General features: G+C 44.3%; 2 protein-coding genes across 2 annotated transcripts in view; one reads left to right on the forward strand and one right to left on the reverse strand.

Moving 5' to 3' along the window:
* The window catches only part of LOC147432569 (acyl carrier protein 1, mitochondrial-like), a 31,797-nt gene extending 23,491 nt beyond the window's left edge, over positions 1–8,306 (forward strand). Inside the window, exon 2 of the mRNA XM_086492449.1 lies at positions 7,867–8,306. Within this exon, the coding sequence (XP_086348575.1) occupies positions 7,867–8,043 (177 nt within the window). The 3' untranslated portion in view covers positions 8,044–8,306. The remainder of the gene's footprint in view (positions 1–7,866) is intronic.
* A 2,745-nt stretch (positions 8,307–11,051) lies between these two features.
* On the reverse strand, positions 11,052–14,556 carry LOC147432570 (serine/threonine-protein kinase D6PK-like). The gene is made up of 2 exons (XM_086492450.1): positions 12,883–14,556; positions 11,052–12,217 (listed from the first exon to the last, which is right to left on the reverse strand). The coding sequence occupies exons 1-2, from the start codon at positions 13,623–13,625 to the stop codon at positions 11,338–11,340; spliced, it is 1,623 nt and encodes a 540-aa protein (XP_086348576.1). The 5' UTR covers positions 13,626–14,556; the 3' UTR covers positions 11,052–11,337.
* Positions 14,557–15,598: the final 1,042 nt, after the last annotated feature.

Below are 15,598 nucleotides of genomic sequence, written 5' to 3' on the forward strand. Positions count from 1 at the left end.
AGGCTTCAAAGGTCCGCAAGGCAGCCACTTTCTTGACAGGGAATGCGGGACAATGGTGGACAACTTTATTGCTTCAAGGGCAAGCTCCGTCCACATGGATTTACTTCAAGCAAATCTTTGCAGCAGCATGGTTATCTGATGACTTTGAAGCAGATGTCATGACAGAATGGCACCAGCTAAATGCTGCCACTTGCAGAAATCTGGATGATTACAATCGGAAGTTTTGGAAAGCTCTACTTCCAGTAACTTCCTATAGGTTTGTGCCATTGACAGAACAGATTGAAAAATACTGTTGTGGCCTACCAAAAGGATTGAGAAAGTACTGTACGAAGACAAAAGTCACTACTTTGACGCAGCTCATCGAGGTAGCAAACACTAGCAATGGTTTGCTCAAGGGAGAAGATTGTGAATTTAACACTGGCGTCAAGGCAGGATCAGGCAAGAAAAATTCAGCCAAGAAGCACGTTCCCAATGAGGCTCCTAAAGGGACTCAGGAGTCAGCCAACGCAAGGAAAGACAAAGCTACGGTTGAATCAGAAAAGGGGCCAGCAAAGAAATGGAAAAGACGTTTTCCTCGCAAGTCAGAAGAGCAAAAGAAGGTCCTGAGGACAGAGAACAAATGCTTTATATGTGAGCAGCCTGGCCACATTGCTTACAATTGTCCTACAAAGAAAAGGCCAGCTGATTCTGATGACAAGGAAGACAAGAAAGGAAAGAAGCCCATGGCTGGTCTAGTGCCAGATATGGTGGGCGACAAGCCAAATTCAGATGCAAGTGAGCTTTGCAGAGCATGGGGAAAGGTCAGGGATCAAACAGTGCTTATCTTTTTTGATCCAGGTGCCAAAGCCAACTTTATTTCCCCAGAATTGGCTTCGAAGTTGGGAATCAGACCTGAAGAGATGGGGTATACAGCAGAGGCAGATTTGGCATGTCCTGGCCATACAGAGGCTGTGACACCCATCATCGGAAAGTTGCGCCTACATATCCAGTCCTATGTAGATGCTGAAGAATTTTACATCATGCCACTGGACGGATGTGATGTGTTGCTAGGTATTCCTTGGTTGTTTCGTGTACAGGGAATCATGGATGCCTACAACAAAAAGATCACTGTACAGAGCAGGGGAAAGACTCACATTCTGGATGTAAAGCTTAAAGGGGAGTCTATTCCCACTGTATCAGCTTCTGCTATTACTTCTGTAATGAAAAAGCATCTTTCTGCGTACTTGGTTTTTGCACGTAAAGTGTCAGATTGTGATGAATCAAATTTATCTGTGCTAGATAAAGAAAGGTCAATGTTTTTACAACAGTATAGTGATTGTTTTTCCGATTCATTACCGTCTCAATTACCGCCAGAGAGACCCGAGGACCATGCGATAGATTTGGTGCCAGGCAGTAGCCCACCAAATAAGCCTCCGTACAGGGTTAGTGCGGCTCAGCAGAAAGAGATAATGGGCCAAGTACAGGAGTTGTTAGAAAAGGGGCTGATTCAGCCCAGTTCATCTCCATTCTGTTCTCCAGTGTTGTTGGTGCAGAAAAAGGATGGCTCATGGCGTATGTGTATAGACTACCGTGCACTGAACAAGAATACCATCAAGAATAGGTTCCCTATACCTAGAATTGATGATATTATGGACAAATTAGAAGGAGCAGCTATGTTTAGCAGGATAGATCTAAAGAGTGGGTACCATCAGATCCGCATTAGATCAGAGGATGTGCACAAGACTGCTTTTAGAACGACGTTTGGCCTTTACGAATTTTTAGTGATGCCCTTTGGTCTCACAAATGCTCCTGCTACGTTCAATAGGATGATGGACAGAATTTTCCGTCCACACCAGCAGTTTGTTGGTACATTCTTTGATGACATGATAGTCTACTCAAAGAATGAAGAGGAGCATAGGCATCACTTGGCCATTGTGTTCAAAGAGCTACGCAGTCATAGGTTGCTCATCAATGCAAAGAAAAGTGAGTTTTTTCTGGAAGAGATTCACTTTCTGGGACACATTGTCTCAAAGGATGGTGTCAGAATGGATCCTGCAAAAGTTGAAGCGATCAAGTCATGGCCAAATTTGAAGACGGTGCATGATGTCCGAAGCTTCTTGGGACTATGCTCCTATTACAAAAGGTTTATCCGAAATTTCGCTGAGATTGCTTCACCTTTACATGCTCTTCAAAAGAAGGCAGTCACCTTTAGATGGACACAGAAAGAGATTTCAGCTTTTAATCTCTTAAAGGAAAAGATGACTTCGGATCCAGTCATTGTGTTGCCAGATCTTAGGAAGTCATTTGTGGTCCCGTGTGACGCCTGCGGTAGTAGCATTGGTGCAGTGCTAATGCAAGATGGCAGGGTAGTAGCCTATGAGAGCAGAATTTTGCAAGGGCCAGAGATGACCATGCAGGTCTATGAGAAAGAGTTACTGGCTGTGATTCATGCGCTCTTAAGTTGGAAACACTACCTGCTAGGTGCAGACTTTGTTGTCCAAACGGATCATCAGACCTTGCGATACTTCTTGACACAGACAAAGTTATCTGAGAAGCATATGCGATGGGCAAATATCTTGTCCATGTTCCATTTTCAGATTGTGCATGTGGAAGGCAAGAAGAATGTTGTGGCTGATGCCTTGTCAAGGAAGCCACAAATTTCAGCTGTGTCGATTCCTTATCATCATGAACTTGATGATATGAGAGAACAATATGCAAATGATGAAGATTTTGCAAGGGTCTTCGAGCAACTAATGGATGGACAACGTCATGAACACTATCTTCTTAAAGACGGGTTCATGATGATGCATGGCAGATTGTGTGTCACAAAGCCATTGCGACGCAAAGTTATGGAAGAGAGTCATGTCCCACCGTATGCAGGGCATCGTGGTATCGATGCTACAGTTAAAGCGGTTGAGACATTCTTCTATTGGCCTACATTGAGAAGGGATGTGGATGCCTTTGTGCGAGAATGCCTAATATGCCAAAAGGTCAAGTTTGACAGGCAAAAGGCACCAGGGTTATTGCAACCACTACCTATTCCAGATAAACCATGGGAAAGTATTGCTATGGATTTTATCTTTGATCTTCCGAGAACGCAGACAGGAAATGATGGTATTTGGACCATTATTTGCAGATTCAGCAAACAGGCTCATTTTATTCCTGTCAGGAAGAAGATAAAGCCAGATCAGATGGCACGCTTGTTTGAGCAATATTTTCAAGTATCATGGCATGCCACAGTCGATTGTTAGCGACCGTGATCCACGCATGACAAGTTTGTTCTGGAGAGGCTTGTTTGAGAATATGGGCACCACGCTCAAATTCTCTTCGTCATTTCATCCTCAAACAGATGGGCAGTCAGAAGAGGCAAATTCTATTGTCCTAGATCTGCTAAAGTGCTATGTGTCAGAGCATAAAGGAAAGTGGGAGCAGTATTTGCCATTGGTGGAGTATGCATACAATAATACAGTGCATTCATCAACTGGCAAGGCACCTTTTGAGATAGTTGAAGGTGGCAAGAAAGTTCCTCCCATACTGCATACAAAGGACAAGATATTTGAAGCAGATAAATATGTTCAGGACATGGATGAAATGTACAAGAAGGTCAAAGTGGCCTTAGAAAGGACTCAGGCAAAGCAAAAGAAAGCAGCTGATCGTCACCGTCGTGAAGTGGTATATTCACTTGGTGATTGGGTGCTTTTACGCTTTGAAAAGGCAAGGTTAAAGAAGATGAAGGGCAAGGAAAGACTGTTTCCAAAGCTCAACATGCGTTACTATGGGCCTTTTCAAGTGTGCGACATAATCAGTGATGTTGCATATAGGCTGAAATTGCCTGACAGTTGGAAGATTCACAATGCGTTTCATGTGAGTCTTCTCAGACCCTATGTGGGTGATGTGCCAGAAGATATGCCAGCTGAAGATCAGCTGGAAGTCGAGGAACTTGACGAGATCTTGGTCCCTGAACAGATTTTGGCACACAAAGAAAGGAAAATGAAAGGCAAGATTGCTAGGCGTTACTTGGTAAAGTTCAGAAACTATCCACCAATGGATGCTAAGTGGATGGAAGAAGGTGAACTTGCAGAGTCACCAACTGTGCTATCACTTTACTTGGAAGCCTTCGATTTGCAACCTACCTTGACCCCTCGAGTTTCAAAGCTAAATGGATTGTCAGTGTGACAATGGCTTCTGAAACAAATGATGTACATGGTATTTAAAGTGAGCTCAAATCAAATACCTGTTACATGAATGTTAGAGCTGTACAGATTGTCAGTTTGGCAATTGCTCTTATGGAATGTCCAAAAGTTTGGTTAGTGCTATAGAAGTGAGTATTTCTTGTCAGTTTGTCAAGGATACAGTGATTGCTTCTATTGAAGAGTACATGTGTAACTGCATTCTTAAACTGTCGGTTTGGGTATGCTCGAAAGTGTTACGGGATCCAACGTGTACTATAAGACAGTGGCAAAATGTGCAGCTACCATTTTGTCATTGGAAAGTTAGTGACTCAAAGCAATGGCAGAGTGCGAAGCTACCACTATGTCATTGGGACAGGGTTCACACGCAGGCAATACATGAGTCGACGAGATGTTGAATACACCAGGGTTGACAATGAGCATGTATGTGTCGTATATGTGTCGACAAGTGTTGAATACATCAGTGTTGACAGTAAGCATGTACGACATAGATGCAAACGAGGACGTTTGAGATTTCAAGAGGGGGGTATGTCACCAATGTGTGACTACTATCTATCCTTTTTGTTGATTTCTTTCTTATTATCTATTTACTTTCACTTTTTGGAAACAGCCCTCGGGAAATCTAACTGCCCTGCATTGCATAGCTAGTGTGGAACTGTTCAGAGGGAGTCCAGGCCTGAGGGCAAGAGAGCACTAAGGTTGGACAAGGACTATGGTTAGCCAAGTGGGGTCATTGACTAGCCAAAGTGGAATCCTTTGCTACAGAGGCTACATTTCAGTTCTGGATGTGGCCGCAGTGTACAAAGAGGGTCGGATGACCTAGAAAGATACAATGGCAGCATCTCCTAAAATTTAGGGAACTGCTATTTTGGGACTTGAAAATGTGTTGGCGTCATTACCTCCGGAATGACAAGGGGAACATTTTCTTACTCTGTCGTGAAGTCAACTGGGCAACCGGTTGGGATATTTTTAGACGGCAACCCCGAAACGGGAAAATGCTTATAAATGTGCCAAGTGGCACCTTCTGGTGCACTTGCCTCATGCAACAAGAAGTGGCGCTGAATTTAGGAGGGGGAGAGCCTCATTTTCAGTTTTTGTCACAGGTTAAGAGCTATGGAGTGCTTGCTTTCCCTCTTATGCACAGTGCGGTGCCAGGAGTGATGCCCTGCACGCTACGCACTGCCCTCTCTCTCCCCTTTGGGAGTATGTTATGCCCCTCTAGTGGGCTCTTCATTTGACCAATGTACAGTTGTGTGGGTTCATGCGCGATTGCCGAGGCAAGAGCCTCTTGTACAGGTACTGGATTAGCTAGCGGCTAATCCCCCCCCCCCCCCCCCCCAGGTACAGGTGAATTCGGAGAGGTTTCACGCCAGAAATCTCGTCCGATTCAAAGGGCAAGTAGCCCTACAGGTGCGGGAGCTCGAGGACTTGCTACGGATGCGACCGGCACGCGAAACGGAGCCCGAAACAGTGAATTACAGCCTGCTGTGTATTTTTGCAGGTTTAGGGTTTTGGCCCTAAACGGACCCTAATATCCCCAGGAGGTTCGGGGACGCAAGGGGACCGCTGTACAGGTGATCTGGCGCATTTTCAGGGCTGAAAACAGAGAATTCAGCGTGCTGCAGATTCTCGCCAGGTTTTGCAAAGTGCCCGTATGCGTCGGGAAAGTCGGTCAATGTGTGGGAATACTGACTGTGAAGGGTCCTAGTATAGTTATGCTGCCGAAATCAGGCCGGAACAGTTGAAATTCAGCCAAATTTGTGCGGGACAGCTTGTAGGGATCCACAGCATTTATTCCCTCTTTTAAAGAATAAAGAAATACCGAAAGGGGCGCCTAAGTTAGGGGCCAATCTGGTGTCGGTCTTCTCATACAGGTGCATTTTAGCATCTGTATCCCATTCCCCTCTCTTGTGTCACTATAGCGCAGGTATAATAGACGACTAATAATGGGTGAAAGCTAAATCAAGGTTTGAAGTAAAGTCTACCGCCCTTGTTGGATTGAACAGGCCGGTTTCAGCTGGTTAGGCGGTATGCCTACTTCTTTGCTTGGGTTAGATTCTGGGTGCTCTGGACAATTTGGAGAGCACGTACTTGGATCCTGGATCCTCTCTTTATGCTGGTTCTTGGATCCTCTCTTTATGTGCAAAAAAAGTATATTGCCATTTGCAGTCGTCTTCTTGGCTAGCGGAACATTTTAGTATCGTATGGAATATGAATAAAGGCACTACATCTGGCGCAAAAAAGTCATGAAAATGTGGCATGCTAAACTTCCCTTGAAAGAGCGATTGTTTATGTGGAGATGCATCATTGGGGTTCTCCCAGCTAGCAAATCTCTTCGGTCCAAAGGAATCGCTTCCTTACGATGTGTTCGTTGTGGTGCCGGCACTGAGACTATTCCACATTCATTGTGGTATTGTCCTCATACGCATTGGTTTGTGGATTGCATCTCTATATGCCTTCGCACTCATTTCCCTGGGATACCTTTTGGTCGATAGTTTTGGCATTTTGAAGTGCTTCCACCGCTGGTTAGGTGATATGCATACTTCTTTGCTTGGGTTAGATTCTGGGTGCAGTGGACAATTTGGAGAGCACGTACTTGGATCCTGGATCCTCTCTTTATGCTGGTTCCTGGATCCTCTCTTTATGTGCAAAAAAAGTATATTGCCATTTGCAGTCGTCTTCTTGGCCAGCGGAACATTTTAGTATGGTATGGAATATGAATAGTGGCATGCTAAACTTCCCTTGAAAGAGCGATTGTTTATGTGGAGATGCATCATTGGGGTTCTCCCAACTAGCAAATCTCTTCGGTCCAAAGGAATCGCTTCCTTACGATGTGTTCGTTGTGGTGCCGGCACTGAGACTATTCCACATTCATTGTGGTATTTTCCTCATACGCATTGGTTTGTGGATTGCATCTCTACATGCCTTTGCACTCGTTTCCCTGGAATACCTTTTGGCCGATAGTTTTGGCTTTTTGAAGTGCTTCCACTGCTGGTTAGGCGGTATGCATACTTCTTTGCTTGGGTTAGATTCTGGGTGCTCTGGACAATTTGGAGAGCATGTACTTTTCTCATGTTTCAGCATGTACTTTTCTCATGTTTCAGCAGGTTCAGGTGGATTATGTATTCCTCTTCAAAACCTCTCTTCGATAGTCTCTTAAATTTGCACGTGACTTGGATGAGCTCTCCTCCCTTTATTATGAGCTCTACTTTGACCGTTTGTGATTTGCCACATGTAATGTTTGCTATGGGTTTTCCTCGCTTTGAGGTTTCCCATTAGTAATTCAATCTGATATTACTAAAAAAAAGGGCGCACGTGTGCGTGTGTGTATGTTGGCCCTACCTCAAGCTTCACCAGCTGATCATTGTCGGACAAAGTTCTGTGGCCATTCTACTTCAAAGCCACACACATTTTCCGAGCCAGCATCTTGCTTCTGCTTTGAAGTTTTACCTCTCTTGCCAGCTATTGTGCTGCCTCTCTTCCTGCCTTGTTGTGTTGATTTGTACTGCACGAGCCTGCCTCCCCTTCTCCCCTGCACCAATCCAAAAGAAAAAAAAAATTGACACCCACCCCCACCTAAAAAAGTAGGAAAAGTGGCAGTCCATGTGTGTTTTTTTTAAATGAGTGCTGCAGTTCTATTTTATTGCAATAGTCTAAAGAGTCTCATTGGTGTACTGATGATGCTGATTCATGCCAGGTGACTCCCTCATCACATTTTGAAAAGGATCTTGGCCTTGATAGTCTAGACACAGTGGAGGTGGTTATGGCAATTGAAGAGGAGTTCGCTCTCGAAATTTCAGATGGGGAGGCAGATAAAATCGACTCTTGTACTGCAGCCATTAATTATGTATCTGCCCATCCCATGGCAAAATAGACTCGTGGTTTATTGTTCTTGCGTTACACACATGAAAAATGGTTTCGTTTTGTGGCTTTTTTTTGTTATTACAGCCTTCACAAAGCTCTGTTTGACTCAGACAAATAAGCCAAGTGGTATAAATGACGCTATGCCACAAGTAAGATGAATGTATGCAGTAGCTGTTTTATGTTTTCGGCAAGCCGTGTGCAAAGCTTGGTGAAGGCCTTGAGAAAGCCCGACGAAAGTGCTTTAGTCAGTAGCTAATTGATGTAGTGTCACCCGATTTTGGATATGGAATTTATTTCAAATATGATTTCTCCCAATATCTTATTGATTTGTTGGCACTGCCTTTCGAGAAAAAGGGAGTGCTGATGCGGAGGTTTTTTGAGTTTGTGTAAGAAGGGTATGCTTTTCTCAAACCATGCCCTGTGGAAAGAAATAGTAAGACACCTCTCTCTCTCTCTCTCTCTCTCTCTCTCTCTCTCTCTCTCATCCATCGAAAGGCAGTGCCGTAGTCTGCAGAGGCAGATGGCTGTTTATAGTTGAGTTATATTTTCATGGAAGTCTAATTACAGATGTGATCAGTCTGTGGAAACTAATTCAATTTTGCTTAAATAATAAATCTCATTTTCAGGCATTATCAGAATTGGTGGGTAAGCGTAGGGGATCATAACCTAGTGGTTTAAGGTGGATGTCTGAGTGCCTAAAGACCCAGACATCCACCTAGCTGCATCTTGCAAATTTCAATTTTACCTTAAAAATGTTTTAGTAATGTTAACTTCGTTGTTAGTTACTAGGATGGAGTCATATGAGTGCTGAAGATGAGCATCAAAAAGGAAGCACACGATGTTAGAACGCATTGTGTGTGTTGATGTTGACAATGACTCCTTGGCCAGTCTTGTAATGCCAATACAACCCTTTGGGCGAGAGCGACTTCGTTAAGCGACAGAGAAATTGCTATGTTTGTATGTCTATAGTGATGCTGAGGCTTCTACAATCAGGCAAAACACATTGTCATGGTTGTAATCTGGGTAATGGCTATTTATATCTATGCATTTGCATGGATCTATCAAAGTTAGGACTTCGGGTCTTTTACGAATGGAGTAATCTAATTTAATGGAACTGAGCCATATAGATTGGGTATGTATGGATGGCTGGTTGTTGACAGCATGTGCAGATGTGATGCGGACGATGGTGAACAGGAGGTGATACAAGTCACCTCTGCGTTGGGATGCTGTTCCAGAAAGGGAAGGCCTTTCTCCATATGTCATCTCCTATGCCTTCACCTCCAAGCATGTGGTCTCTCACGCATGTCAATGTCTTTTGCTAGGATGCTTAACGGATATGTAGCATGAGTGCTTGTTTTGTCCAAGGCAATGAGGGTAGTAAGAAAAGAGGATGAGGCAAATACCATGACTAAGCAATACAAAAATTTCTAAGGGATCTTGGATCTAATACATTCTTTGAAAAGGTTCTTATCTACCGAGTAGATAGGAACCGTAAGTAATGAAACCGAACTGAACAGATTAAGCCTATCTGATTGGGACTTTCATCTACAGAGCTGCAAAAGGATGGAAAGATGGCATTACATGAAGTACATTAAAACCAGTTTATTCCAGTGGAATTACTGGTTTTAGTGTGATCATTTAAAGTTGGTGTCCCACTACCAAATCAACAGACAAAACCATTGCAAGTTTTGCTTCCAAAAAATTTGATCCCTTTTTGGTAGCATCCTTGAAGGGGAAAGAATTATAATTTTAGTCTTCTCAAAGCGAAGCTGACACTTAACAACCAAATCCCACTTTGCATTAGTGCAGTTAGTGGGATTATCGTGGAAGTTGCTACACGCTAGTTACACTCCTTCAACTTCCTATCAAGTTGAAGGAGATATGATCCTAAAATCTCTGGTTAATTTTGGTAAACCCTGGTTCTAGCTGGTTAAAAAGGCCACAATCACAATGTTGGAGAGCCCTTAGCATAGGGAACATAAGGTACCTTACTTTGGAGGGCCCTCCTTTCAAAAAAGCCACCACAGGCTCTCAAAATATCCGTTAGAAGGTCCACCTCTCATATAAACCTTTGAACGAAGAGAACCTAACAGTTGATACCTGTGAAAAGGACCCTTATAGCATCTGGAGGTGGTTGACGGACCCTTTGGACTAGAGGCACATGGGAGAGAACAACACATTCAATGCAATGTTTGGATGGTTTCTGGGGCAACTCTAGTACAAATTAGAAGACCCTCTCCTTGTCACCATCTCACAAGACATCTAAGGCCCAAACTAGCCAATGTGGCACAAACATGATCTCCGACTAAACTAGGCTAGTGTACATTTGTCATGCCCAAATGTATGCACGATACTTGGATAGCGTGGTGCTAAGGCTTTCTCGTAGAGACCATGATGTCACACATTCAACCCCATTCGATGTGAGTGTAGGGAAGCCATTCCTAGCAATTTGAAGCCATTGAACCACCCTAGGACACTCCATGTGAGATAGTGGCATCGAAACCGTCAAACACATTATCTACACATTAAGAGGGGCAATTAGAAGCATTGATGGAATGAAGAAACATGCTTTTGCTGGAAAAACAGCCGATCTTTCATCGCTTCATTGGAAAAATTCGAGAAAGCATACAGGTTATCAACTTCCGGATTGTTTCATCATTGTACAGCCAATTCAAGATGAATTTCTGGGCTATGGCTCCTTACTGAGCTGCTATACTACCATGTCACCAAAAGAGGAAGCAAAAACATGATCTGATATGCTGCCACAGCGATACATTCATGCAATGTCTTAAAGGAGTAAACCTGTTCATGTCTTTAATTGATGTCTTAAAGAAGTAAAACTGTTCTAGCGTCTTCAATTGAAAATTGAAAACAACCGACAACATTAATGCAAGTTTAATCTTAAAGCATGATTTTTGACATTAGACTCATTGGAGGCAATCCAAAGCCTAGCACAAAGATAAGCACAAAACAGCTGACTCTTCTATGCCTTCACACGATGAAAAAGCGACAAAATCCTTGCACTTGGAATGAGATGAGCCTCCTTGTTTTCTGCCATAACATTCACATAATTTTCTGAAATGAAGAGCAAGAACGGCATCAGAAGGCAAAGACGAGGAAAAATGTCTGCGTCTGGCAAAACATTGCCTTCTACATGTTCAAAAATGTACAAGCATATTGCCACAGAAATGATATATCAACTGATATAACGGCAGATCCCGATAAGAGCGAGCTCCAGCCCTCCTGACCAGAACTTGCGTAGAAACATGACAAAAGAAACTGCAACGATTTAGAATGCAGAATATCAGAAAAAATCGAAATCGAGGTAGGAACCCGACGACTTTGAGTCACCCTCTGTTGTCTTCTTTTCTGAAGAAGTTGGAGTGGGCTGTCCTCTACCTGGCGTAATCTCAAGCTGGAACGGCTTAGGGGTTTGTGGAGGGGCCATGCTTCTAATAAGCGCCCAATTCACGCCTTCAAAGAAAGGGTGCTGCTTGATTTCTGTTGCACCCCTTTTGTGGGCCAATCTATGTTGTGGGTCCTTCACCAGCAAGCCTCTGATCAAATCCCGGGCTTGAAAGCTCGCGGCGGGTGTCTCCGGAAATTTTAGGGGCTGGCCTATGACATTGAACAGAGTTGCTCTGTTGCCTGCCCCTTTGAACGGTGTCTTTCCATGAAGCAACTCATACAGGAAAATGCCAAACGTCCACCAATCGACAGCACTTCCATGGCCCTCTCCCTTGATGATTTCTGGAGCCAAGTATTCGTGCGTACCCACAAATGACAAAGAGCGAGCACCTGTTGGCTCCGCAAGCAGCTCGGGCATGAGATTTGTCTGATGGCCAACCTCATTTTTCTGCTTTTTCTTGCTCTTGAATTTCAGTGATGGAAGGAGCCTTGGCATAGCGCAAGTGGGCTGAATACAAGCGGGCGCAGCACAGCTTGTTGGTTCTAAGCATGCAGGTTGAACACAATAAGCAGGAACTCTTCGAGATGGATCGGCCTCGATTGATGCCGACTTGACGAGTGAGGGGCTTGTCACACATCTCAGAGATAAATCAAAGTCAGAAAGCATGATGTGTCCATCTTCTCTCACTAATACATTTTCTGGTTTCAAATCGCGATAAATCACACCCATCATGTGTAGGTACTCCAGAGAAAGAAGCACCTCTGCTGCATAGAACCTGCCAAATGATTCCAAATTCGAACATTCAAAACCAATCAATCAATCTGCACGCACGTGCGTGTGTGTGTGTGTGTCTATATATATGTATGTATGTATGTAAATCGCTCCTAATGCAGATTTTGGGTAAATTGTGATGGTACTCAAAGAGAAAGACCCTGTCCTAAAATTGTAGATGCCATCAACTCTCTTCAATAGCACAAAAAAAGGCTTAAAGGCCGTCAACGACAGACAGGAGGAGCTCTAGTTGTCACATCCAATTGCTACAACAGAAGCACCAATGGACAGTGTAAAAAGGCCTGTAAGTTTAAGTTAAGCAGATTCTACCCTCCTGGTTGTCGAGACAAACCCAACGAAAAGGCTCGACGACCACAAGCAGAAACAATAAGCTACACAACCGACCAGCCAATTATTCAACCAGATTCAGCGCTCATCCCATAAGAATAGCAAGCTACTGTTGATGCATGTTTCAATAATGGCAGCAGATCTTCACTAAATGCAACACCCAATTTGATCATCTTAGCACAATCCATAGAGTGGATCATGAAGAAAAATGTTATGAAAATTGAGTCACGAATCACTCAGCCTTACAATTTGTTGAGAACTACACACATTAGTTGTTTTCTACATGCACGAACAGAAAGATATAAGGAGAAACTAACATACTTTGCAGCCATGTCGGAGAAGAATTTCCCTGGTTGCCTCTGCCGCAGCATGTGAAGATCTCCTCCAGGGCAAAATTCCATGACAAGGCATGAAAACTTTTCAGTTTCGAAATGCGAGTAGAGAGTGGGTAAGAAGGGATGGTCCAAACATTGCAAAATCTCTCGCTCTGTTTGTGCGCGCAACAGCTTTTTACGGCTCGCGAGGGATCCTTTGTCCATAACCTTCATTGCAAAGTAGCAAGAGCTATTTCCCCTCAGCTCTGCAAGGTAGACACTACCTATATCTCCACATCCAAGCCTTTTCAGCAACCGGAAATGATTCAATCCCAGTGCGCCACCCTCTTTCGCATGTGCAGCTTGGATAATCTCCCACCGCACATCGTTTGCTTTGTGTGGCTTGCTAAGCGCAGTGATAAAGCTTGTGTAAATGCTGTCATTGCTTAGGTCGCTCTCCTCAGAGCTCGTGCTCGTCTTGCTTACGCTGCTTTTGCTACTTTCGCTAGCTTTAGCATTTCCGAGGACTGTGTTCGTATCCTCACCCCCACATGCAGTCGCATTCCCATTGCAGTTGACATCCTGGACCTCTCTCTCACAATTAAAGTTCTTCTTTGTGTTGTGATCTGTGACGCACTTTGTAGCGGTAGCAGGTGCTCTGTCGGAGAGAGACAATTTGTCAAAAGCGAGCTCTGCATGAGGTGTTTTAGAGTTTCTTTGAAGCTCCATAGTCTGGCCTTGGGTGCCCATTACCTCAAATTGTCAACAAAAGTAAGCTGGATTCTTGCTTACCACCAAGGGTTCCATAGATTGATCAGAAGCTTCTGTAGAAACTCTAGCCCTGCTCCATTCGGGCAGAGTGCAGTACTATATTTCCGCTCCGATATGGAAAATGATCAAACCTCATAGCAAAATTCTGTTTTTTCCCAGCTACCCTTTGGGCTCGTTACACGCAAGCATCAAGTGCCTGCGTGAGTGACCGACCGCGCGTTGTGTGTGTGTGTGTGTGTGTGTGTGTGTGTGTGTGAGAGAGAGAGAGAGAGAGAGAGAGAGAGAGAGAGAGAGTGTCTTTGTGCGTGTTGGGCGATGATATGCAAAAAGGGGGCAGGAGAACCAGGGCGACAATTAGAAGACACCACGAGCTATAGTGCATACGAGGATGTGTGCGAGAGAGGAACAGAGATAGCGGACAAACACAACGTCCAAAGATGTGGATCTGCAGCTACACGCAATGGTGTGTGTGTTTGTGTGTGCCAGAGAGAGAGAGAGAGAGAGAGAGAGAGAGAGAGAGAGCTGACCAAAGATGGTGGATCTGAAGTGGAGAGCTTCTGGTGAGGCGAAATGCGAGGACTTCCCGCGATCTCAGGTACGATGATGGGGAATCCTATGTACCACGCCCCGTCAAAGAGGAGTAGAACTGTAGCTGTTGATGATGATGAAGGATAAGAGGAGGGAGGGGACGAGGAGGAGACGGTAGACCACGACGAAGAAGAAGAGGAACAAGAATAGGCAGGTGGAGACGGCAACTCAAAACGAACCCCTACGGACTTTGACAGAAGAGTGAGAGTACTAGAGTATAGAGAGAGAGGCACGATGGAACACAAGCATGACAGTTAACAGACATGGGTCCTTGCAAACAACCTCTTGCGAGGCCAGTAGGTGTGAGCTCCGAAGAGAGAGAAAGTAGAGAAAGGAAAGAGAGAGGGCTCAAGGAAGAGTAACGATGGTTTTGTCAAAAAATGGTTAGTGGCTTTTCTATACTAATAGATAAAGGGGAGGGCAATTCTGGTCCAAACCAAACCCCCCCCCCCCCCCCCCCCCCCCCCCCCCCCCCCGCCCCCGTCAGATCTTCCTTCAATCGGCGGGTGTGGCCTGCAGCGTCCACGAGCAGAGAGAGAGAGAGAGAGAGAGGCGGCTATACTAGTTTTTATATAAAAAGTGTTAAGTTTAGCTTGAATTGCATTAACTCTAAAAATAATTGAGCTTGAATTGCATTAATCTAAAAAAAAAGTTCCAAATAGCCCTTTGCACAAGGGGCTCCATAAAAAATTACACTACTCTTATTTGTTAGGCTTGCAATTTACAAAGGAGATTCCACCAACATGGCTCCATAATAGAATTTGTGTCCAGAGGCTCACACTTTCTTTCAGGCTCACACTTCCTTTGAAAGAGTAACACATTTCTCGACAGCCATACTGCCCTCGATATTGTCGTTCTTACTATGCATATGTCAGTCAATAGATCCACATTGTCAATACGTCTAGAGCCCAAAGCAAGGTCGCATCTGAAGAAGGGTTTTTTCTAGATGGATGAACACCCACCTGTAGACACATCCCCGAACAAGTGCGTGAAGGTTTCATTCGGGTGCTTGCATCTAACACAAGTACCTTCGGCTAGCCCTCTTGCTTTTGCCTTATCTCCGGTTGGCACGAATCCAAAAAGAACCTTCCAAAGGAAGACTTTGTCTCTCTCTTCACATTTGGCTTTCCATATTTTCCCACTACTTGAGATCATTTGCTTGCACGCCAGTTTCTAGACCAGATCTTGTTTAGGTGTTCAATCCAAGCCTATGAAGAGAAAAGCTTTTTATAAATCGATTTAGTCTTGGGCGAGCAAAACATTCTTTCTCCAGGCGACTTCAAGCTTTCTAATCCAGCAATGCGGAGCAGGGAGGAAGGGTTAGGTGTGGGATTTTTAAGAAGTCTTCCGATGAGGATCTCCTC

This window comes from Adiantum capillus-veneris, chromosome 20 (assembly GCF_014529385.1).
Source record: "Adiantum capillus-veneris isolate H3 chromosome 20, ASM1452938v2, whole genome shotgun sequence".
In the NCBI taxonomy this organism is placed as follows: Eukaryota; Viridiplantae; Streptophyta; class Polypodiopsida; order Polypodiales; family Pteridaceae; genus Adiantum; species Adiantum capillus-veneris.